The 26,507-nt window shown below is 48.6% G+C and overlaps 1 protein-coding gene across 1 annotated transcript in view; it reads right to left on the reverse strand.

Annotated features, from left to right (window-relative positions):
* Positions 1-26,507, reverse strand: part of LOC144168612 (uncharacterized) — a 63,773-nt gene extending 37,266 nt beyond the window's left edge. Inside the window, exons 1-4 of the mRNA XM_077697558.1 lie at positions 26,329-26,507; positions 25,509-25,626; positions 20,615-20,769; positions 14,511-14,781 (exon numbers count right to left, since the gene is read on the reverse strand). Of these exons, the coding sequence (XP_077553684.1) occupies positions 14,511-14,781; positions 20,615-20,769; positions 25,509-25,626; positions 26,329-26,507 (723 nt within the window). The remainder of the gene's footprint in view (positions 1-14,510; positions 14,782-20,614; positions 20,770-25,508; positions 25,627-26,328) is intronic.

Raw genomic sequence — 26,507 nt, forward strand, 5'->3', positions numbered from 1 at the left:
TTCCTTCCGGTTGAAAGATGACAAAAGCGACCGCAACAGCGCATAGTTTCACAAAGCGTAGACGTCGAGGTTGTAAGTTTAACATCGACATCGGTAGAAGCCTCGTCGAATAACCTAATTAAAATGAACGTTCTGTTCTCATATCATAAAACCCTGGTAAGGGATCCTCTGCAACTTCTTAAAACTTCACCAGCTGCCAACTACACTGTACCACCAATGGGTAATGAGCTTTTTGAACGCTTAACGGAACATTAAAACAAATGATCAAATTCACTTGTCGATAAACCCCAAGAAACTGGTAGAAAGGTTAGCACCATTGTTCTTTGCAACGCTGCTAAGTGACATAGTGTAGTCTGGGCTTTGTACCGTTCGATCTTCTATACGACAGACCTGGGATATGGTCAATGACCTCCCCAAAATAACTCTGGACAGTAGAGAGCGCAGACCCTATAGGGGATAAGGGTTCATGTGTTTACGTCCAAGAATTGCGAATACTCGTCCTTGTCGCAGCATACAACGGTAGGATAACGAATGCACAGCGCCTTTATTTTAAGGACAAAGTGTTACTTTTCCTTCGGGCTTGTAATAACGAGCTAATCTTGACATACACAGGCCCGTACACAGGTTTGGAGAACGGAAAGGAGCAGATTATGTCATTGACGTTGAAACAGCAACGAGACTATTCTTTGTGAACTTGTTGAAATAGGCTGACGAGGCATTTACAACCATGTATACAAAGGTGTCTCTGTGGCACTTCAATTTTTCAAAGCTTAACCCTTTTAGCCCTGATTTTTTTTTTTTTTTTTCAGGAAAGAAAATTGCCGTAGCTTGCACTAGTGTAAAGAGGGTCGCGAAACAGCAGAGGCGGGGGCCTACCTAGTTTCTCCAGCCGCTGACAGCGGATCCCAAGATAGAGGGAGCAGCAGGACCCCAACAGTGCAAAGCCGTTTTGGACGGCACTTCAAAGCAAAAACCATTAAAGTATGTAGTGTTTTATTCAGTAACAACCATCGTCATTCCATTCCTTTCGCCGTAGCCTTCCGACGGCACAGCCGCGTAGGGCACATCCTCTTGTAGCGCGTTTTCGCATCATCATCATCATCATCATCATCATCATCATCATCACCTTCACCACCATAATCCTACTCAAATCCACTGCAGGACGAAGGCCTCTCCCACTGACCTCCAGCACCTCCTGTCCTGCGCTACTTGAGTACGCAGCTTACCCCCTGAATTTCTTTATTTCCTCCTTCCATCGGCTTGATGGCCTTCCCCTTTTACACCCATCTCTTGGTTACTACTCTGCTACCCTGTTGTTCACCGCTTATGGGTTCGTCTTAATACATGGCCAGCCCAAGTTCATTTCTTTCTCTTTATTTGAACTATGATATTTTTATTTGCACTATGAGTTTGTTATCTGATCTACGTAGCTCTATTCCTATCCCTGAGTGTTATTCTTAACATTATTCGTTCCATGACCCGTAGAGCCTACCTAAGTTTGCTTTCTAGTTGTTTAGTAAGGCGCCAAGTTTCTACGTATATCATCACCGGCAGTATGCACTGCTTGTAGATGGGTTGGGGAGCACTTGGCAAGCACTCCCAAATTATGAAAGGTAAGCTACCTCTGTCCCCCCAAAGAAAAATCTACAAGCAGTGCATACTGCCGGTGATGATCCGGCGCAGAATCCGGCGCAGAATAGGTATACCTATTCTGCGCCGGATTTCTCACTGGTGGGTTGTGGTCAGCACTGACCATCTGTCCGAGGTAGTATTTTTTTTTAATTGCGATAGTATGCCCTTTAGCATAAAGTCCCAGAGGTACAAGATGGCACCCGTTTCCAGGAGGAAGTCCAGAAGATTCTGTTACTGCTAACGTTTCGTTTCTTAAGCTAAAGAGGACGTTTTTGGCATGCTTATTCTTCATTACTTTCGATTTATTCATACTTATTTTTAAACCCAGAGCTGTGCTTGGTGATTTTAGTTTCTTAAGCATTGTTTGCACGTGTTCTGCGGTCTCACTCAGCAAGACTGCGTCGTCGGCAAACCTAAAATGGCTCACGTATTCCCCGTTTTCCCTTATACAATGTTTCTCCAGCCGAACCTTCTAAATACTCCCTCCAGACATGCTGCGATTGTTTTTGGCGAGATGGTATCTCCTTTTCGGATCGGAAATGTATCGCTTTACTTGTGGAGGGTTATCCTGTCTGTGCATTCCTTATATATGTCTTCTAGGCGTCTTATATAGGTCTCCTCTATTCCCTGGTCGTTTAGTTCTTCTAGCACGGCTGCGGGTGAGTACGGGATTAAACGCTTTCTCGTAGTCTGTAAATTCCATGTAAATGCGTTTAGTGTACTCTGCGGCATTTTCTAGCACTTGGTTGACGACATTGATGTGACCCATGGTTGAGTACCCTTTTTTAAACCTAGCCTGCTCTCTGGGTTGTTGAAAATCGAGGCTGTCACCAATGTAGTTAACTATAACTTTGGCCAAGAGATTGTGAACAACTGAAAGTAGGGTGATGGGTCTGTAATTCTTGTGGTCCAGGCAATGGGCACTTTTTGAGTCCTCAAACATTCCGAAAATAGTACAGCAAACTTTTACAGTGCAATATCTCCTCCCTCCTTCAAAAGATCTACGGTTATGCCATCGTCATCTGCAGTTTTTCTTACTTTCATGCCGTTGAGAGCCTTTCCTACTTCCTCTTTAGTTACTAGCGGGACATAGCAAGTTGAGCTTGTACTCTCAGTAGTTTTCCCTAGTCTGACGTCACTGGCATACTGCCTGGTGTAGAATCGTTCTGCTACCTTTATCATATCGTCCAAGCTGTGCGTAATGTTAGCCTGCTTGTCTCTGAGCGCATACATCCTGTCCTTGCCGATGACTAGCTTTCTCTTAGTTGCTTTCACGCTTCCCCCTATTTGCAGTGTTTCCTCGATAACTAACATGTTATATGGATGAACGTCGTTCGTTTTACTTCTTTTAGTCAGTTTCGACAGCTCGGCTAATTCAATTTATCTGCCGTACTTGACACTTTCATGTTCTTAGGTTTGGCAATTAGTTCCATAGTTTTCTTAGTTTTCTAGTTTGTTTTTGACGTATTGCTTATCCCACAGCCGCTGCTTATTCACTGAGTGCCGATGCTAGGTTGTCATTTAGACTGTCTACACTGATCTCGTTCTGCTTGTTTAGAAGCGTAAATTTGTTTTGAAGAGGTATTTTAAACTCCTGCGATCCGGCTCGGACTGACCCCGTGCAGGGTTTCTTAGTTTTCCCAAGTTTCGTTCTTTCTCTTTTGAGATTCAGCCTTAGCTTGCATCTAACTATCCTATGATTGCTGCTCCGAGTCTTACTTAGCACCCTTAAGTCTTGAGCAATACCCGTGTTGCCACCTAGCATAAAGTCAATTCCGTTTTTCGTTGTACCATCGGGACTTTTTCATGTCAATTTACTATTTTTTCCTTTGCAGAAGAATGTGTTCATCAACTAGCTCAGGTTATTTCCGTCTGAAAATCCCACCAGTGTATCCCCTCACGCGGCATTGGAGGAAGAGGTGGCCATTGATCTGGCTATATCACATCGGCTGACACAGGCAATTATAATTTCTGATTTGAAAACGGACATCAAAAACTTTGCCAAGGGGACTATTTCTCCCCTGGTGCTCAAAATTTTCCTTCTAAATCACCCAAAGTCCCAGATGGAGCTGATATGGACTCCTTCCCACACAGGGCTGGGGGGCAATGAAGCGGTCAACACACCAGCTCGAGAGCTTACCATCCGAGCAGGACCTAGTCTTGTCCCCCTCCATGGAAACCAGTCGGCTCGCGACAGCCTATGAGTTTCCACGATATTACTGTGCATTACCCCCTTACCCACCGTCGATACCCGCCTGCTCCCCTGGGACTGACTAACGCCGAAGAGCGACCACCATGTAGCGCCAGGCTGAATTTAATTTATCCTACAATGTACCCCTCACCCTATTACCCTGCATGTGATGCACAAGCCACCATCACTCATCTTATGTGGAATTGGCCCAAAGATCCCTATCGCATAACGCCGACTGGCGAGCACTGAGAGGAGGCGTTGGGCAGTTCGGACCAGCAGGTTCGCAAGAATATAACGGAACGAGTGGCCGAGGTCACCGGCAAGCTGCAACTGTCGGTCGCCAGACCTCAATAACCCAGACTCTTCAAAAATAAAGATTCTCTCTCTCTCTCTCTCTCTCGCTCTTTCTCCTCTACTGTTTGTCTATTCCGAAGTTTCCCACTGACCTTTCTCCCATTTTCATTTAGATGCGACTGTATTTCATTCACTCGCCTTGTCCCTCCATACGGCGTTGTTGTTGTCCGTCCACACCCCTCCCCCATTCTCCTCGCCGCGCGAGCTGCGCTCTCCGCCGCTCACCCCCTGTCCTCTCGGATAGCGAACACTCTCTCGCGAGGGGCATTGGATTGGATTCGATTGGGTTGGCTTGGCTTGGATTGGATTTGGATTGGATTGGATTAAAGTGGATTGTGTTGGATTGTGTTGCGTCATAGCCGTGCCACGTTGCGTCATAGCCGCGGTCGTTCCAGCACCGGCGTTCCGATTTCGGGCACGTGCATAGACTTGATCTTCGCTGCAAATTGCACGGTGGTCCCGTTACTTCACCATCCACTACCCGTACACTTCAGCGACCACAAGGCCGTCATCGTTAACGTTACGCCGCGTGTTAAATAAAGAATACATCATACGCGTTCCTCACACGTTTCACGCAATTAGAGAATCAACCGAACGGAAACACCAAGTGAACCCCCAAGATGCGTCGCATCTCCACAGGGCTCCCCTCGCGGGAAGGTGGGTAATTTTTTACCGGCCACTGCGTAAGTCTTCTATCACAATCTTGAACCGTGTTGCCTTCTTCATTGCTGATTCGGCGTCCTCGTACAAGCTATCTACGGCTTCATCATCGTAGCTGGTTGTTGGCGCATAGGCTTGTACTATCTGTAAACCTGTATCGCTTGGTTAGCTTGATCACATCCGTGACTCTCTCGCTAATGCTAAAAAACTCCTCCACGTTTCCTGCTATTTCTCTGTGGATTACGAATCCCACCGCGTGTTCTTTCTTCTCCTGGGGTTCAATCCAGTCCAGAATATGCCCACTAGTGAGTTCCATAAAGCATTCTCCTGCCTTTCAAAGTTCGCTTAACCCTATAGTATCCCACTTAATGCCCGAGAGCTCCTCTAGTAGTACACCTAAGCTTCCCTCGCTAGTAGACCCCCACTCCTTCGTCAGCTGGTATGGTGACCGTCTTCATGTGTGGATTGTGAAGGGATGGCTTGACAGATTCGTTGTCAACGTATTCGGCGCGGCGGACCATCAAGCTCGGTTCACTCACCTCACCAACTCTCAACACGCCCCCCAAGGGGACGCCTCAGGGGTCGGTAATCTCCCCCTTGCTCTTTAATATCGCTCTATTACAACTACCGGACAAACTAGCGAAGATACCCAACCTCCGACACGCATTATATGCGGATGATCTAACCCTCTGGACCACCTCTGGCTCCAGCGGCGAACAACAGGACGCTCTCCAACAAGCCGTGCACGAAACCATCTCCTACCTTCGTCCGAGAGGCCTCACTTGTGAACCAGCCAAATCCGCCCTCCTCATCCTCAGGGCACGGTCCAGAGGACTCGCTCTCCCACCCACCCCCGACCCTCAAGTAACTATATTAGGCCAACCAATACCCACAGTGCCTACTCTCCGGATCCTTGGAGTACCCTTTCATCATGACGGCACCGGAGCAGCACTCCTCCCGCAACTGCAGGCATCCATCACACAGCTGACTCACCTTATACGCAGGATACGCAGTAAAAATCACGGCCTCACGGAACCGGACACAAGCCGATTAGTGCAAGCTCTCCTACTGAGCAGAATGACATACGCCACGCCGTACCTTAACCTTCAGCAGCACGAAACCACCAAGCTTGATGCCTTAATTCGCAAGGCCTACAAGGTGGCACTCAGCCTGCCCACCTATACATCAAATGATAAATTGCTAAAGCTGGGACTACATAACACCCTTGCTGAGCATATTGAGGCACAACGCGCCTCTCAACTGCGAAGGCTAGCGCTCACCCCAGCAGGCCGGGCAGTGCTCCAAGCGCTGGGTTGGCCATCACCGAATCATGTGGAGCAGCCCCAACGCCTCCCGCCCACCATCAGGACAAGACTGCGCGTGACTCCCATACCACAGCATATGCACCCCACCTACAACCGAGGCCGGCGGGAGGCACGAGTCCGTTACATGAATAAGAAATATGAAGCCGACCCTCAGGTTCGTTACACCGATGTCGCCCATGACCTAACATCAACTCGCACCACCCTTGTCGCTCTCAACTCCACAGGGCAGATTGCAACTGCGGCTACATACTGCTCATGCAAGGTCGACACTGCCGAAGCCCTAGCAATCGCCCACGCCGCAACAACCCACTCAGGCCTTCACTCCCTAACAATCATCTCCGACTCCCAGCAGGCCTGCCGCCTCTACCAAGCAGGCCTTGCCCCACCCCAGGCCATCCCTCTCCTACAACGGTTGCCCGAAGATCTTACCATCACACTCATTTGGGCACCTGGTCACGCTGGACTCCCAGGGAACGAAGCAGCGCATGCTGCCGCCCGAGCGCTTCACTCCCGGGCATTCCCATCCAAGGAGCCGGCGAGCCGGACACCTCAGTTATCCTCACCTGACTTACTCACACCCCTCGACACCACTTCCAATGCCCTTCTATCTCACTATACCCACACACGAAGAACATACCCTCCTCCTCATCACACGCTCACCAACTACGAATGTTACACATACCGCCGACTACAAACTGGCACATTCTTCAATCACGCCATCCTACACCATATCGCCCCAACTATCTACCCTTCCACTGCCAGCACTGCAATACCCCTCTCACCACTTACCATCTAGTATTCTCCTGCCCATACTCACCTAACCCCCTCCCCTCACCCTCCCTGGAGCAGTGGGAGACTGAGCTGACCAGCCCGGACCCAGCCCGCCAGCAGGCCCTGGTCTCCCGGGCTCTCCAGTCAGCGCGGTCACGAGGCCTTCTGGACTAAGGAGGCCTCCCACACCCCTTCCCCTTCCCCTGTTGCTCCAATAAACGTTCACCACCACCACCACCACACCCGTGGCGCGCCGGTCCCTGTACGACGACGACGACGATGGCCGGAGCTTCTCATGTGACGTACGCCCACGCGCAAGCCTAGGCAACGGCGGGTGGTCGCCGCGAGGCACGCGCTCACGTGCTCTCGGGGTTTTCTTTTTCCTTTGAACTGCTTACGCCGACGGCTTAAGCCGATGATTTGTGTCGGCTTAAACAGCTCTGCTGTTAGATATGTTTTCTGCAGGTTTTCTGAAATTCTACACCCGATGAGCCACAGACAAAATATAGAGATGGTAGGGCAAGTATTAAAGGATTTACTAATATGGCTTCTAATTAGAACATATGCAATTAAAGACTTTATTTTGAGCACAAAAATTGTTTGCTTGTTTTTTTATTGTATGATCCTATGAGCCTCCAAGCAGAAATAAAGATTGCTATGCACGTATCTACAGACCCACAAGCACGGAATTAAAACTAGGGTACCAGTTATTTAAGACCTGACCTCCAGGCACCATTGATGAACTGTTAGATTTGATTGATTGATTGATTGATTGATTGATTGATTGATTGATTGATTGATTGATTGATTGATTGATTGATTGATTGATTGATTGATTGTAGGGTTTAACGCACCGACGCAACTCAGGTGATGAGGCGCTGACCACCTGGGGATCTGTAACGTGCGCCGAAATCTCGTACACACTGGCGTTTTGGCTTTTCGCCTCCATCAGAAAAGCGGCCGCCGCGGATGGGAATCGAACCCGTGACCTCGGGCTCAGAATGAACTGTTAGAGCACAGCTCGGAGGGCTGTACTGGATACGTCGATGATGATAGATGTTGACACAACAGGCCTGGGGTGCGCAAGAGTCATCACCTTAGGGAGCACGGAGTTAACGCTCAAGCCAGCTGAGCGTCCCCTATCTATAGAAACAAGCGTATTCAATCAATGAGGGCTACCAGCTGCGCCTATTTCGGGATGAAGCGCCAATAAAAACGAATTAAGCTCAGGAACCGCAAAGACAACGTGAAACAACGTGCACCATCGCTTTAACATGGAGGCTCGCTTCCGTTACCCTCGTCCCGACAAAAATTGAACACGACGCAGCCAGTATAAGACCCTGGCCAAACTCAGCTGATAGTTTTGAATAATTTCAATGCCGTGAGCAATATTTCATATTTTCAAATTACTAACGTTATGCTTGCATCAGAGCTACGAGAGTTGGTGCAAAATTGTTTGACTAATCATAAAGCTCGAAAGTTCCCCGGTTATTACTTTTTTGTAAACTTTGTCATCAATCACCGCTGCATATGACCCTTGTTGTTGATCACCTGCCATCTCTCCGTTACGTGACCTGCAGTTTCAAAGGCGTATAACACGCCACAGTTTCAACGGCCCCTCTTAATACTCCCATTTGTTGATTGGGGCTCCGTACTTTTACACATCACAATTTTCATTGTAGGGTAAAATTTTATGACCTAACACTCACAGAACTAACCGTATTAAAGGAATGTTAAAGCGAATTTGCCAGTTTTCTCTGTGGCTGCATTGTGCAAGTTAAGCCATGAAATGCATTGGTTGACTGTTTAGTCTAAAACCTTAGTTTAAAAGTATACGATGAACGTCAATATAGAAAAGCTTATCCAGACTTCGCTGTCGTATAGGTACTATTCGTTGAAAAGTTTAGCGGTCAATTTCTTCGCCTGGCAACACTGGTGCATCGGCCACAGACATGGCCGATGCGCCACGGCGCGGCTTGGGCCACTGCGCCCGCACGCCAAAAAAAAAAAAAAAAACAAAAAAAAAACACCGGCGTGCGTCATTTGCTCCGTTCCAATCCGACTCTAAATGGTGGCGTCAACAGAGATGTTATTAATCGCACTCACATTGAACTCGAGGGAATCGTGTGCGTTCGGTGAGGTAGAGTTTATAACGTGAAACAGTCGTGCTTAGCATGCACAAGTATCGCCATCCCGCGGAGCCCGACGGAACGAGTGACGGCGCACCACGGCCGGGCTAGAGCGGCGGCGCGCGCTGTGTTGATATGGCCTTCGCAGCGGCGGCGGCGGCGGCGACGAGAACAATGAAGTCCCTTCTCGACGTAAAGTTCCGCCACCAACGCGCGCACTCCGGTGCTCTAGACCGTCCGTGGGCGCACTCACACGGTTGCACTCCCGTCTAATAAAGTTTTTCACTCACGGTTGCATGGAGGAGAAGAGGGGTGCCTGATCTGCGGGCCGTGCGCACAACATCGCCTAGGTCGCCTAGCAACAGACGCTTGGCCACAGATATGGCGGCGCACACTTGGTTGCCTGCATGCATTCCGCGCCATTGAATACCGGCTATAGCTACCGTAATAGTTCCCCAGCGGTTCTCGTTAGGTTTTCATGCTATATTGGCCTTCAAAATTTTCACAACTTTCTCGGTTTATATCAAATTGTAAGGCTAAAAAAAGCCTTAGACGTCTCATCAAACAGAAAAGTGGTCTTCGTTATCAACAGGAACGGTAGTGAAATGGCTGCCGCTAGTACAGAAGACGATGTAGCAGCTAAAGAGTCTAGTAGTCGTTATAGGCTTTCGCCTTCAACCCGCGCGAACAGACTTAAAGGGACACTGAAGTGAATTTGTCAAGCTCCCGTTTTTGCTTGCACTGCGTAGACTGGCTCAAATTAGCACACTTTTCATCGTTTATCCGGTTGACAAATCAGTAATTATTTTACAAAGCGCGAAAGAAGAAAAACTACCATGCGCGGTTTGCGGCGGCCGCACCAACTAAGGCTGTGACGTTGAGAGGAGGGGCGCCGTGATTGGACGATGTCCAAGGTTAGCAATCACACAAGTTTCGGTTTCGGTTTCGGTTCTGTAAAACATAACCAATGGCTTTGTTGGATGGGCATTCTCAATATCTCAGTAATCATCGTACCGCGCTTCTGCCATGTTGTCGGCTGTAAAATGCACAAGATAAGCCTCCCAGGACGGCTTGTAGTCGTAGCATTCACTAGCCGAGACCTACGCAGTGCATGAACGCCCTCCGCGTACCCGCAGACGCCCAAATGTCATGCGCTTTTCCCCCATATTTGGAGCTTGCCTCCCTCATGCCTGTATCGTAAAAAGCGTGTTCGCACCAGGCCAAGGGTCTGTTCATTCTGGCCTGTGCCCACTGCCTGCAAGCAATCGGTGCTTATGGCAACAGCACGCCAACGAGAACTCGCTAGCGCGCCAGTGCCAGCCTGCGCGCGTTTTGTGAACTAGTTCGTGTAGCCATGAACGTTGCGGCCCCAAAAAAGGTGAACTCAATATAGAAAACATCGGCGGAAAACAAAAAAGTTAACTTACAAAAAAAAAAAGCACGTACCCGCGGGGATTCGAACTCGTGACTCGCAAAACATTTAGGGTGAAGTCCTAGCGCCCCAGACTGCTAGGCCACGGAGCGGGACGGGGATGTCTTGCTAATGTAGGGTATATATTGTACAACCGGTTTACACTTTTATTTAGTTTTGGCATTTCAAGCCGCTTAGGTGACTATTTGTTGTACTGCGATCGTGCAGTAAGCGTCGCCCGAGTTTCCACAGTAGCTCACGTCTAGCAATTGCATTTCGTAGACGGAAAAGCGTTCGCAGATGCGTAGTCGTGCTGCTGACCGCTGTGCTTGTTCGCCCAGCGCAAAAAAGTGCTTCCCGCGCCCTAGTTTTACGCTGTACGGTAAAAATATCAGTTGATTTTATTTGCTTAGTACCTATACGCCTCGAGCGCGGCCTGTAGGGGCGCCACTGAAATCCCCCTAGCGGCCCGTTTCGAAAGCAGGCGCGGGAGTCCCCGGCCCGCTCCCCCCTGTCGCCGTTGCTTTTGGGGTTCGTTCAAGACAGCGATTTACCGTTTGTCCGCGTTCGAAATACCGAATAACGTGGAGCAGGCACTCTGTTTGCAAGCGTGGTGTGTTCACGAGAGTATAAACGCAAATGACGCGATCTTAGTGATATATGAGCGCCGGGCGTGTGTCACAGGCCGGCGTCCCGAAGCCAGCATTTCATGCAGCTGATTGCAATTCCGCTGCCCTGAAATTTAGTGGCAGTGTCTCCGTAAGCAGTGTTTCCTCCGATGGTCATGTTGCGGCCATACACACTATGCTGTAAATTGACTTTGTGCACTTACAAAACCCAGCGGAGCACTCATACCTGACAGCACGCAAGTTACGCCTGGTATCACATAGTAGATATTGATCAGTACCATGAACAAGCCAATGCGGCATAAATTTCACAAACATTGTACCAAAGAAGTACGATGGATAATGCAAAATTACACTCCGGAGTCAGCACACGACGACAAATTTAATGATGGGTCGTCTTGTCCCGAGGTGAGCGCTCGCAAAGATTCTTCTGTTACATTTATCCTCCACGAGAAGCGCGAAGATGGGCTTATAGAGTAATCCGTGTCCGTGACCAAACTCTTCTTCTAAACATCGTCATGACACAGGGAGACTGCAGAATGTAGCATAAACCGAAATCAGAGACCCTTATCAGATACGACACTCTTCCAACGAGCCCGTGTGTACGAGATTTCGGCGCACGTTAAGGATCTCCAGGTGGTCAAAATTAATCCGGAGCCCTCCACTACGGCGTGCCTCATCGTCTCCGTTGCGTCGGCGCGTTAAACCCTGCAACCAATCAATCAACTCTTCCAAAGACACCTCGTATCGCTTGTGAACTGCCAACCCTGTATTCTTCAAAAAATGCGTCCGCCGAGTGATCAGCCGTTCGTTGAAGGCGAAAAACAAACGAAAAGTGAACACACAGCTTGTGTGTGTGTGGTTACTAAAACGTTCATTCGTTGATTTCGCTCCGCATTTGTAAACAATTATAGTTGAGCGTCCTCCTCCTCACCCCCCCCCCTCCATGTCTAGCGAAATATCAGTGCATTTCGCATCTAGTTGGTCTGGTGAATACTACCTTGCTCAAACAAACGTCTTTAGCATTTCAGAAGCTGCACTCATTTTTTTTTTTAATTCCCCTACGACTATTCTATTTATTCCTGATTTGCAGCTACCTTTCATTTTCCCATGGTTTCATTAACATATACCTTGGTTCTTACTATAATGCATGAGTGGGCAAATATCTGACAATGCACAGGCTTTGAGTGTACTTAACATTTTCGCGTGGCTTATATTCTCATAAAAGGCACAAGTTTTTGTCAGCTATTGGGTTATCACATCCCCGCAACATATTTTTCTACGACGTACATATTCGAAGCAAAGCCGCATTTGTTTGCGCTGCAAAACGAACCAACCTCTCACAGTGCCAATATCAGGTCTAAACGAGGCGATCACTTGTGCTGACGTGTTCGAAGGTGACAGCGGTGATATGCTGCTGCCGTCGCCGACGCCCGCAAGAGCGGCCAAGAAGCGCGCAGAACCGCCTCCCCGGGTAGCTCTTGTTGGCGTTAGAGCGCTCTACCAAGACGCAGCTGTTTTTTTTAAGTGCCCTAAACGTGCAGTTAGCTTACAGACGTCACCATAACAAGTTGTTTAGTGCGCGGAAAGGCAAAGAGAAGCGAAAGAGAACCGAAACACTGCATGACCACCTATCAGCCACGCAACGCTAATCCCGCAAACGCCGCGGAGAAGCGGCGGCAGGCGGCGCAGCGATCGCGAATCTCGAGGCGTATATTGACTTCGCTGACTCTTCTCCCGCCTTCAAGAGGCCTTATATTTTCCTACTGGCGTACCAGTCAGCGAAGCGTCGCATGTGCAGCGCTTGTGTGAAGCGACCTTGACTTGGAGCTAGATACAGTGTACAAACAAACCAAGTAAAGAAAGGCACATTCTTCCATTCACAAACGTGTCCTGGCTTCGTTTCAACTAAGCGAACGAATTGCGACCAAGCAATGCTCAATTAAATGTTTATTCCTCCTCCTCCTCCTTCCTCCTTGATTGCGACGACCCGCCGGCGGCCGGCGGACGAAACGCTGGGCCGACTGACTCTGTCGGCCGGGGAGCCGTGCAGTAGCGCAGCCGTGGCGCAGCCAATTGCCAGCTCATCCCCTCCTGACGTCACACGAAAACGCCACAGAAAATGGGCGAGCGTAAAGAGAGGAGGACAGCGTTTTCGAATTAGTTTTTCTACTAAATAAAATCGCGTAAACGCGCCTAGAGTGGTCGAAACATGGCCTGGGGACTCCGGACTACAATTTGCGCTAGTAATCCCGCAATGTTTACATATCACTTCAGTGTCCCTTTAAGTGCCAGAGGAATTTTTCCTTCGCTCACGCACGAAATAAATAGATTGACTGCCATTGTTCATTGAGGAGGCTCGCAATCCAAGGGGTGGTTAGGGAGTATAGGAATTGGGCAGGAATAAAACACATGCCAGCAATCCGCTAAATTTACCCCCGTGGACCCGCCAGTGTGTCGACGAGGCCGACGCGAGGGCGTGGATGATTGTGCGATACCTTTCTCGTTACGGAATGCCGGTATATCGGCGGAAAATGATCTCAGAATGGCCTACGCATCCTAGACTTGTTGGTAAAGTGAGCAGAAAACAATTACATGTCACTTCAGAGCCCCTTTAATCTGTAACGGCATTTCGTTTTCTATCGTGTTTCATTTCGGTTTCCTAAGCTTTTACGCTTCTAACCAACTATTCGCTCATTTATTGGTATATAAGTGACACAAACTTGGTTTTGCCTATATGATTATTTGCCTGTAAGACCGTATGATATGATTACGGTCTTATTTGATTGACTGATTGATTGATTGATTGATTGTAAGGTTTAACGCGCCTATGCAACGCAGGCGATGAGGCGCGCCGTAGTGGAGGGCTCCGGATTAATTTCAACCACCTGGGGATCTTTAACATGCGCCGAAATCTCGTACACACGGGCGTTTTTGCTTTTACCTCCATCAGAAAAGCGGCCGCCGCGGCCGGGAATCGTACCCGCGACCTCGTGCTCAGCAGCGCAACGCCTTAGCCACTGAGCCACCGCGGCGGGTGTACGGTCTTATTTGCATGCACTTTATCACAACGAATTCTGGTTACATCTTGCTGTGCTACCATCTACCCCCTCCGTTTGTGAGCGCTCTCCTGCGTGGGCGTCTTCCGAGTAATGCCGAACAAACAAAAAGACAAATCAATAAATAAATAAATAAATAAAATAAATAAATAAATAAATAAATAAATAAATAAATAAATAAATAAATATTGCTGGTGAAGAAACTTTTAGGCTCTTGTCTGAAACATTTACCCCGTCGCGGTATGTCATAAATACCGCGTTTCTGTTGAGCCCTTTTCCAAGTCTGGACCTACCTCGCTGCGTCCAAATTTATCCTGAATTGTTTGCACGCACTCTCGTGCCAGCTGCGTACCTTGTAGCCCACGTTGTCGGGGGGCCGTGCTTCGTTCGCGAAGGCGACCGTCCGGCTTCCGGCGGGCCCCAGGTCCGTCCGCCGACGCATCACAGTGCGCCTTCCGGAGTCGTCGCCCCCCGCACTTGAGGCCACGTCGTCGTCGGCGCGCGCCCAGCGGCTGAAGAAGCCCACGGCCGGCCGGAGGGTGTCGCCGGGCCCACCCGCCCAGCCCACCACGTCGGGGGACTCCAGAACGGCCGCCAGTCTGCCTCGGTGCTTCACCTGGCGGCTGTGCACCAGACTCCCGGGGAAACGTTGCTTTGTAATTACCTGCAAGATTTGTTTTTTTTTTTTTTTACACGAAAGTGTTTTATTGCCGGATACACAAAGATTTCACTTCCGTCATATCCGTCCTGGAAGTGATGCCAGTACAACGAAGCAAGCGACCTGTAAAGGCTGCACCCCTGCACACAGGGTCTTGCGGGGAAGCAACCTTCAGCACTAAAGAGTACGTTATATTTCGGGTTGTTCGTTTTCGGGTTTTATATTTTAACACGAAAGTGTTTTATGCCGGGATTCGCCAAGATTTTACTGACGTCATATCCGTCACGGAAATGACGCCAGTACACATTTGCCGAAGCGACCCGCCAGCAGGACGTCGCTCGCCAAGCACACCCACAAGACAGCCGCCGACCCGCAAATCATGCTCAGCTGCAGATTTCGCTGCATATTTTCCCTTTCGTGTTTTGCCGATTCCTGTGACAGAAGAACCAACCACAGTTTTTTTTTTTTTCTTATTTCATTCTCAGACGCATCCAAAGAAGGGGCCAGAACTATACGCACAGAGGGCCCGCCAAGGTCTGGCCCCTTTGGTTTCGAGTATTTTATCATTATCTCCATCACTTTGTTGCTGTCCAAGGGAAAACAAAGCCGTCAGCCATAACCTTCGAACCATTATTTGCCTCCGAATCTCGTCTTGCCTTGTTTTTCGCCCATTGAATAGCCGTTCGGTTGCTCGGGTTGATCTACCTGTTGTCCGTCCTCCGTACCATATTGGCTGCCAAAACGTCGCACTTTTGTTCTTCCATTTTCGAGCTGCTGTCAGTTTTGTTTTAACGGGGTGACTCACTTTATGCCGCTTTAGTTTGCACCGGAAAACGCCTTGGTTGCATTTAATTTTTTGAAGGGACAGAAGGGAACCATCGTCCATTACTCGTGCACATTGGCCGAACGCACTCCAGGCACAATTATTTCTTCGCCTGAATTTCTCCTTCGCTGTTAGAGGCAGCACTCAAACTTACCCAGGACAATTACATTCGGTCGTCACCTATTCTAGTGCATCATTATCTAGCCCTGTCATTCTCAGTTCTGAGTACGCCGGAGACCCCTCCCCGGTTTTGAAAAGGGATGGAGGATCTCCCAATCTACTATTTCGATCCTTGTCACAATGTCAAACGATTTGGACATGCAGTTAGTCGCGCTCACATGTTAAATGTCGGCCTTTTGAGGTCGACTTTTTTGCTGGTGCATATCATAGTGTCAAACGATTTCCTCTAGCAGCCAAAAGCCACTAAAACACTTATAAGCTGATCTTGTGCGTCTGGCTTTTTTTTGCATAGCTGGCGTGTTGCGCAGAAAGCCGAGGTTCAAATATTTGCTACTAGGAGAAACGTTCATGTCATGCGGCAAAGCCACGCTTTTGCGTTAGCAGCAAGATTGTGCAAATGGGATAAGCGAATGGAGGGGAAAGATAAAGTTTGGGGGGGAGGCTTCGCGGACCACCCCAGGTCCGGGGACCCCCATTTGAGAATAGCCCGCGCGGCTTTCTCCCTGTTCGGCTGTTTCATGAGCTGATTTCGATTTCTCCATGCTCATTTTTGATATTTCATTTTATGACACCCACTGTTAAAAGGTATAAAAATAAATAAAAATGATCCGGTGTGCACGCAATTTATCGAATTTTTAGTGCAGTTTGGGTCTGTCAAACTCCTTACACTAGCGTATGGCACAGATTTTCTAAATTTAATTGTACGCGCCATCACACAAAGAAAGCGTGGCGTGGCGTCTGCTGTTTCCAGGAGCTTCATGAGGGCACGCGCCAGTAGATGAGGCTACATTTTTGCTGTCACCGGTTTCGAGCGGCTGAGGATTACACCAGTACCTACCTCAGATGGCACCTGGCCAAAACTCTGTTCCTATTTATGATTTGCATACACTTTCTTCTTTAGGGATGAGTGATTATGAGGTGCCCGGTCTAGTTCGTTCTGTTAAACGACCAATGTAGCATGTCTCGAATAAAGGGCGGAACACATGAGCCGAAAAGGACGCGTCTGCGCATCCGTCTCCGATTTTGAAGACCGGCTGCACTGCCGGAACGCCCCTGCACATATGCCGCTCCTACGCGTATACAACCTGCTAGCTACTGCTATGCGGCGGCAGGACAACTGAGGCGAGCCATGGTGGATGGTGCGATGATTTAATGTGGCCATGAAAACGAGGGCACGAGGCGGGCTACGCGCCGTTCTTCACGTCGTGTTTGGAGAGTACGGCCTGGAGGTGTGCGACACCACCTGCTTCTGCCTCCTCTGGTCACAATATTTTCCCGCGTCACGTCGTACACTAAATCTCTTCGAAAGGAGTTAAAACGTAAGTATACTGAGCGCCACTCACCGGCCATCATGAGGTGAATTCGGTGTCCCGAAACCGGACGGGGAAACGCGGGCCCGAAAGAAAGACGCTAAAAAAAAAAAAAAAAAAAAAAAAAAAAAAAAAAAAAAAAAGGTGCGCTGTTCTACCGTTATGTTTTCTGCATATAATAGTCGATTCTGTGCCCAGCCATAAATTTGCATAATAAACATGTGAGACGTTTGGTAGTGGGGCCGCCAGGAGATATACAACAACAATAACGACAAAGAGGAGCGAAGTATGAGAGTTGTGAGCCATGCTCGTGATATCACGCATGCTTGTGATATAAGCAAGGTAGTTTCGACGAAAGTGAGCTTTCTGGCCAGGTTTTGGCCAGGTTATGGTAATATTTACTGAATGTCAGAGATATTCAGAGGAAAATATGGAGCCCGAATGAACACAGGAATTGAGATGAATGGGTGTTAAGAACCACTAAGTGTGCCTTTCACCAGCAAATATATTTGTACAGGATTTCTTTTGTACGATATTACAAGTACGAAGAACGTTCTGCTTGTTTTATTTCGATACAACACCCTAAGGCAGTCCTGTGGTTAAGCTTCATCGCAATGTTCTCGGGTGATCACTTCATGCATCAAACAATGTAATTTCGGCGAATGGCGATGTTGAGCGTACGATGTAACTCAAAAATTTGATCTGTACACCGGGCAATATTCTGACAAGTGTCACCGGTGTAAGGACAGGGCAGACTTAGCACACATGCTTTGGGCCTGTCCACAGGCGACAACGTTAGGTCGCAAACATCGTTAGTGTAGAGCAATGGGAGACCGTAGTGCTCAGCTCCAACCCAGCGGATCAAGTCTGGGCCATTCAGCTGGTCGAAGACGCTGCTAGAGCCCAAGGGCTCTTGGCCGACGTCTAGGATTACTGGCTGATATGCAAGAAAATTTTTTGTCTGTCTGCCTGTCTGTCTCTCTGTCTGCGCTGAGGCACCATCCAATGGAAGCTGGGCTTCCTGCATTGCGCAATGACACAACGCAGATCACAATTTTGAGTGAAATTGTGTGTGCGTCGCTGTCATTCACCGAATTTTCTTTGTAAGCGTCATGGATCGCTCAATCTGGTGCAATGTGGTGAACCTGAACCACGGGATCGCATTAGAGCAAGGGGTCTCCGGTTTGTGTAAAGCAACCCTTATTTTGAACAATGCAAAGTTAGCGATATACTGTAATGCAAGTATGGTCTTGTGTGGGCTATTTTTGGCTGAAGGTTGATTAATTTGAACCGCGCATTGTGAGTTACGTCAGTTTATGGTACATAACTAGAACTAGACAAACTAGACAAACAGATCTGTATATGCGTGAACCGTGTGCGTCCGTTTGCATCCACCATTGCTTCCATCATAATTAGCCTAGTTATGCCTATACACTGCGAAGCAAAGACCTTTCGCACAGGCTTCCAGCCGCTCCTATCTTGCAAAGCCTAAATTCATCCTTTCCTTATTTCATCGATCCATAGAGCAAATCGCCTTCCCATGCTCCTAGTCTCGCATATCGGCTGCCACTCTATTAAATTAACGGATGGTGCTCCTGTTGCGAGCTTTACACCTTACATGCCCGTGCAAAGGGCTCATCTTTATATTAATTACAGCAATCGGAGTTTGTTTCCTGATCCAAGAAACTCGTTTGGTATCCCTTAAGCGTTACTGCTATCATACTACTCTGAATGGATCGTTCGGCGGACGTTGCCTTATTTCAACATGTTTAGGAAAGCGTCATGTTTGGGCCCCATGCGCCATCATTGGGAGTACGCATTGGTCGTGCTGCGCTAGTCTTGGTGTCTTTCGTTCAGTACTCGTTTTTTGTGCGCTCAAGTTACAGTCACGGATTGTATACAGTTATTTTGTGTAACAGGGGCATACGTTTCTCATTATTTGAGAGTGCTTGCCGGACCCCCCGACCATACGAAATCTGGGCAGGACTTGTTTCCCGTGGTATATGGATTAACAGGGACAATTGATCCAAGATAATCATATTTATTTACCTCTTCAATCATTTCATTACCTACACACTAAGGCAATCCCATGGTTCAGCTTCACCGCAATGCACTCAAGTGGGTAATTCATGCCGCGAATACAACGAGCTGAATGGCAGCACTGGGCACACTACCATTTGGCTCAAAAATGGGATCTGCACTTTGCAATGCGCAAGGCCGAACGTCATGCTCGCAATGCTTGATGCCACAGAGTAGGACGCACATCTGAGCCAACTCGTACGCTCAACATCGTCATCCCCGAAATTTTATCGTTGTACACATGGATTAGTCGAAAGAGTGCAATGTGGGGAAGCTGAACCACTGGATTGCCTTAACGTGTATATACGCTAATGAGGAGGCTTTCTACGTGTCTGGTTAACAGTGCTTCCGATTCTATAGTTATGCGTTACCCCATTCGCCCTGCAGCAGGTATGACGCTCCTTGTAACTTTCTTTGGCGCCTTAGAGCTTGTTTTTTTTTTTCATAGATCAACACGAACAGATATTAATGCCTGTTTGAAGTCCCGTCTAATGCTTCGTCTTGTGCTTCGGCGGCAAGCGCTAAAGGAGGCTTCATTTCTTCTTGGGAAGCATATTTTAATGGCGCCTTTGACTAACTGCGCTCCGGAAGAAAATTTCAGACCATAACTGTAATTGTGGCTTTCAATATATTTTAACGTGCCACTTTAGGGCAGGCCAGAATAAACAGTGCTGTGCAGCAGATTACCATTTGAAATATTTATCGCGCAGTCCAGATGTCCTAGGTTAATTGTTGCGCACATTCACTCAAAAACGCCGTCGGCATCTCGCGCTCGGCATTCGAGTAGCAGCGGCATTAGTCGCGGGAAATTGCCAGAATCAGCGATTTCTACGGGCTTCTTTTTTAGGTTGCGGGCATATGGACTCAAGAAAGCGAATTCTAGGGAAGAAATAGACGAATAGACGTCCGGCAATCCAAAGAAAATGCTCCTTGCTAGCTGGGTCCAGGCTCGACCTTAGCCAGACTGCCCACGGTGCTTGGGCACTGGTCGTCGCTACTTACCGTTGGCTAGTAATAGGATCTACGTAGCAAAGCTATAGTTGGCAGGTGAGTAATTCGGTGCTCTATACAAGGTTCCTCATACGGATGCCGCTGTGTCCGCTAGGGATCAGGTGCACTAAAGTCCAGTCCCGTCGAGTGCCCCGCCGTTGGTATGCCCGTGCGCATGCAGTGTAGGCGTGCTCCGGCCTGGCCCGCCCCGACCAGGAGTTTCGTTCAGAGAATCTGATGGGAGGATTTTGGGCGAGCTCTGTGCCTGTTTCTACTTATAGGTAGGCATCTTAAGATGATCAAAGGGAAGGCTTATCTGTTTGAAAGGGTTGATTTTTCCAGTTACAGCGCAACAAAGGGACGGCTTTTTCGTTCGCATTGTAGTGCGAGACTTATTGGAGTGAGCGGGCACTCACCTTCGGTCGAGGGGAGTGTGCAGCCCTGGTCGCTGCTGGAATGCCGCCAAGCGTGTCCTGGTTACCCGGGGAGACCCGACCGCACAACAGGCCGCCGCCGCTGGGAACTCCGACGGTTCCGGGTCAGCGGGGACGCTGCCCGGACTCGCCGCAGCCTGTTGGGGAATGCCCCGTATCTCCCCCAGAGCGAGGGAAGTTTAGCTTTTAAGGCACCTGGGGCCATGAACGCACTGAATATCGGCTGTGCGCAAACTTCATTGAAATGGAAAGCGAGGTATCGGGAGTGAGCTCCGGGGACCCCAAACACCAATCTCGTTATGGGGATTCCGAAAGCAGCTTCCGAAAAAACTAAAATGAACTGCGATAAAATGGAAAGCCGGACCACTTGATGCCAACTCGTGGCCGATAAAACACGTACGTAAAATGAAAACGCATGAAAGGGGACTCCCAGTTCAGCGAGGTGTCAGTGCGTTCCCATTTTATGTGAGAAATTTATAGGCCACGACTTCACACTCACAAGTGCTGGCTTTATGGCCGTTCTTTTCTGCTTCTTCGGTTTTGCTGCTTCCAGTGCGCTGATCCGCGAGTCCATTTTTATTGTGTCCTCGTTTATTGCGCACAATTTTCAATCATGCTCCAAACATCAGCGACCAGCAATGGCATTATTGACGAAGAATGGTTGCAGACTGACCGGAATGTTTGCGAGAAGGGATAAACGTTTCACGGAAAGCGACCAACCGGCTGTTCTTTTTGCAAGCCACATTTCTACTCGGAAATGCGGAAAATAAGACGGAATAATAACTGGTTCGGGTTTTTCTGCAACGATGTTTTCGAGTTTACTTGGATACATCAAAACTTCGTCGCGTTCTGCAGAGTTGTTTCTAAACTACTTTTTTTTTTTTTTGCCAAAACCTCCGAGGCTCCTCATATGTCAATCGCTTTTTATGTCATATCAAACTATTGCCCCTTGTTATGGAGCGCTACGACACAAGCGAACACCATGAAACTTCATAGACAACAACAAAAAGGCAATTGCCTTATTATGGCCGCCACTTATGAAGGGCACATGGACTCTTTCTTTCGACGATGAAAACTTGTTATTTTTTTAAGAAAGCTTGCTACTCAAGCGTCATGAGGTAAAAGCGAAAAAAACAAAATGCTAGGTCAGTAACATTTCAAGCATAACAATAAAATATACCAAGGCAATATTCGTCAGTTTGAACACTGGGAAATACCGAAAGCACGAATAAATCACAGTAAACCAAAGCTACGCTATCAGTTGCTATTTTGTTTGAACAATGTACTAGATACGTGCTACTACTATTGTGCCATTTTATGTCATTCTTTTTCTGCGAGGTTTATATGATTATAGACTTCCTGTTTCACTCAGACATTTCTCATACGCACAGTATTGGTGCGATAGGTCCATCGGAATGTCGATTCTTTCAGGGCATTGATACCTAAGTTGTTTTATACGTGAAATCAGTGTCTTTTTTTTTGTAAATTTGTTATATAGGAGTCGAGAGAAAATTAAGTTTAAACTTTAAACTTTAAGTTTAAAATCATTCTTATCCACCCAGCTGGTTACTTTAACATCAAGCTGTACTTGGTATTCCCAAATTTGCACTTGTATTATTTAAAAGACATTGAGAGATAGTCGACCCACATAAAATTATAACTTTCGTGTGGCAGTGCCTTCCGAAGTGAGTTCACCTCCACTATAACCAATGTGCAGCTTCAATATCCACCTCGAGGCACGCCATTTTCTTGTAAATGGATCCTAAAAAAAGGGGGCTGAACCAATATTTAGGGCAAATGTTCTTTTGGCCAGGTGGCTTCCAAACGAGTTCTAAGTTTCCCGAGAAACCTAAAAAAATTAGGTCCCCCAGGATTGCGTCGTGTCAAGCGGTTCCATAAGCTTTTTGCGAATCAAAGAAATATTATTATGCAATACTTTTTAGGAATAAATGCATATATTAAGTCGGATTACAAGGCCACAAGTTGATATTAAGAGTGCTATTCCACCCGAAATACCTCGTAGCTATCGAGATGACCGTTGTATTTTAAAAAGTGTGCGAGCCTCTTATTTATCTCAAGAAGGTTGTACAGGCAGCCTGTTAGTGCGATGGGATGACAATAGTGTAATCTTAGCTGTTAAGCTCTTGTACCGGGCTAGCCAATCAATGATCAGCTCGATATATTCCTATCCACTTGGGACAGTTAAAGTTGCGCCGGTTTAAAAAATGTCAGATGGGACCCGTGCAACTATAGGGTGATTCAGGTCCCGAGTGTCATGGATACTTTTTTAAAAATTATAGTCTTTCTTAGGCTAATTAAGCGCATAAATTTTGGTCTGTCTGCCTGTCTGTCTGTGACTCGATTCAGTCACGCGGCCAAAGTGAAACAGACACTGGGCAACTGGTCTTATATACCCACAGTCAAATCTAAACGTCCAAGTTCGGTGTCAATGTTAATACTTGTCAACATTGTTGAACAAGAACTAGACGATACCCAAATATAAGGCAGAAAATCAATACATGAGTGATATTTGCCGTGTTCTTCTATTTAAAAAATTCACGGATGCTTGGTTTTCGCAATAGCAAATAAAATACTACATCAACTGCAGAAAACCGTCGCCTGCTGTTGCCCGTGCTACCTGGCGGCATTTAAAAAAATCAAACGGCAACATCCACGACATGTTCCACTAGATAGGTTGCACGTTCCGCTTGCAAGGCTCGTGGAGTAGGGCAACGTGGTTGTATAAACGTTCTAGTAGGGTGACTCGATTCACGCGCGTCTCCGCCGTACGGCAGTGCTAGCATCGAGGCAACCGGCTTGAAGCAGCGGAACGCGTAAGTTTAAATTGACTTGAGCAAACCTCTAGCGTGTTATCTTGGGAGGAACGAGACGGGAGATGAACAGCATGAGAGGTGAGCGGGAAAGAGAAGGGAGGAATTTACTTGCCAGGGGTGCCAGTCGACTATCGTCTTTCGTCGATATTTGCGACGAAAGGAGCAGATATGCGGCCAATTTTTTTTTCTAAAACGTAGTGTCTAGAGTGCCGTCTGTCTGTGTGGTCTGTCTGTCTGTCTGTCTGTCTGTCTGTCTGTGTGGTGTAAGACATCTGAAATGACCTACACCACAAAGCCAGATGCTCCGGGCGGCTTTTAAAAAAAGTTTAAGCCCAATCCTCGCTACAGTCTTCGGGGACACACTGCAAAGAAAGCTACTACCCCCTTCCATGTGAAACAGCCATCTGGTCCTCTTGCCGAAGACACCCCAATCTGGTTCAACCCCAAGCACCTCGGACTTCCGCCCGATCTCCCTTCTGTCTTCGTACTACAAAATCCTGGCTCGGATACTCACTCAACGACTCGAAGCAGCCCTTAGTGCGGCGGTAGGCCCACACCGGACGTGTGGCGTTAAAGGCCGAACAATAAACTGCAACCTGCACTGGATGCGAACCACATGGGAGGCGGGAGAACTGGGGTTAGATCCGCTGGCTGTGATTCAGCTCGACCTCAGGAAAGCGTTTGACAAGGTGCAACGGTCATTTCTCTTCACACTCCTACGGCACTGCGGATTAGGAGACACCGTGTTGGAGTGGATTCGGATTTTGTACACTCAAACCACGACGAGCGTAATCTTAAATTGGCAGGTAGGAGTCCCCATCATGGTACAAAACTTGCTCCGGCAGGGATGTCTTGTCTACACTGCTTTTTGCCCTTTATCTGGAGCCTCTGTGTCGCATGGTGGCTGCTGAATTGAAGGGGTTGTTATGGGTGGACGGGAACTCCGAGTTCTCGCATATGCCGACGACGTCGCCTTAGTCTGCTCAACGGGCACCCAAGCTGGGGAAGTGCTCAGACTGGCAGGCCAGTTCTGCCGTTTCTCAGGTGTCGAGCTGAAATTTGAAAAATCCGAGGGGGCCCCTGGTTGGGAAGCTGGCAATGCAAACCACGCAAGTGTTTCAACATACGGTAGTCTGACGGCGTTGAGACCTATCTATGTGTAACGATTGGCGTGGGCCACGCGGTGGCGCCTCGGTGGAAACCGAAAGTTAACGCGGAAGAATGGAAGGTTCACCCATGGAGAAACCGGGACATATCAATTTACACTAGGTCCCTTTTGTGCAACATGATGGCTTACTCCGCGATCCTGTGTGCAGCGCGCATTACCACTATCGATTCCGGCTCGGTACTGAGTCGACACCAGTCGTCGGCGGTGTTTATTTGGCGGTACCGATACGAAATAATGCGCCGCAAAAATCTCTTCAGGAACGTGGAGGGGGGGGGGGGGGGGGGGCATTTGACTGATAAATGTGGAACTGAAGCTCGTAGTCTAGCGCTTCTCATATTTCCGCCACCAGGCTGACTCGCTCCTTCAAGCGCCCATCCAATGCCTAGGCTCCCTCCACTTGAGGCCGTGGCTTGCCACATCAATTTATGTCGATTACGGCTCCCGCGTCACCGGGTTCTACGAGGTGATAGCACGGCCGGTGGTGATAGCGAGCGCGGTGGCTTCACTGCAGACGCTGTTTTCGTGGGAATACCTGCTCGCTGTAAAAGTGCGCGAGAGCTATACTGGGACTTGGTAGCACATACACTGCAATGACCTCTGTACCGTAGCCTCCGGTCCCACAGGGTGGAGACGATTCTAGTCGGAACAAAGGACTTTCTTTCGGATACAGATACGGATACGGATTTATGGCTTTTCCCTTTGAAACGGGCGAACTATCTCACTAGAGAATGCTGTGAGTGTGCTAGCCACACAGTTTACCATCTAACACTTCACATCAGTCAGTCCTTCTTGCTGCACTCACACACTCCAGTGATCGCTGCCTCCAACACTCCAATCACCGCTTAGTTCGCTCGATCTCTCCCCTCGGGTCCACCTGCACAGCTCCACCGGAATCCTCTCGGTTCACTTCACTAGCCACATCGCTAGCCACTGCAGCGCCGCCCGGTGGCAGGTCGGGCCAAAAGCCCAGAGCCCGCTCAAGAGTCAGCCCACTAGGTTGGGCCGGTTGAAGTTGTGGGCACTCCAGCACTACATGTTTCACATTCTCCTCTTCGGCACCACAGAAAGTGCAGCCAGAGCTAGTAGACAGTCCACACCGCACGTGCCATTGCCTGGTTCTCAGCACCCCTGCACGCGCCTCAAACACCAGGCCGCTCCCCGCGGCATTGTCATACAGACGCTCCTGGCGAATGGACTGCTTGTGAGCAATATACACTTGCATTGCCGGCTTGTTGGCTGCTTTTTCCGCCAGTGCTGACTCTCCACCACCTTGACGCGCTCATGCACTGCCTTTCCATTCACAGAGGTCTCCTTCAGCCTGCTCAAACTAGGCAACGCCACCTCGTCCTTCCACGAAAGCTTTCCCAGGCACCTCGTCCAGCGGTAAAGAGGAGGTATCTAGAGGAGGTATCCACCCAGTAAAGAGGAGGTACCTACGCACCCTGTCTACCCACCTCTCACTACCTAGCTACCATACTCGCATTTCGAAGCATAGCTTCGCGATGGCTTCCCTAGTTTCGAACGACACCCACCCAATATCGGCTTGCACTGCTTCGTTCGGTGTCGTCCTGTGACAGCCTAGAGTCACTCTGCCGACTTCTCGTTGGTGGCGCTCCAGGAACTCCCTAGTAGCAGCTGAGGGACACAGGACGCTGTTCGCAAACGTTAGAGCTGGCACTGACAGCGATTTTCACAAGCCCCGTAGCAGCTCCAGCTTGTCAAAGGACCATAAGGCTTTCGCTTCGAGCTCATTCTGGCCCAGGACTGCCTTCTTCGTTCGTTGCTCATACTGCCGCAGGTAATCTGGCTCTGTGTACACTACCACCCGCAGGTAGCGGTACGAGGACGCAACCTGAATGATTTCTCCCTGCAT

Source organism: Haemaphysalis longicornis, unplaced genomic scaffold (assembly GCF_048455015.1).
Source record: "Haemaphysalis longicornis isolate Haplotype H1 unplaced genomic scaffold, Haemaphysalis longicornis Haplotype H1 scaffold_2, whole genome shotgun sequence".
NCBI lineage: Eukaryota > Metazoa > Arthropoda > Arachnida > Ixodida > Ixodidae > Haemaphysalis > Haemaphysalis longicornis.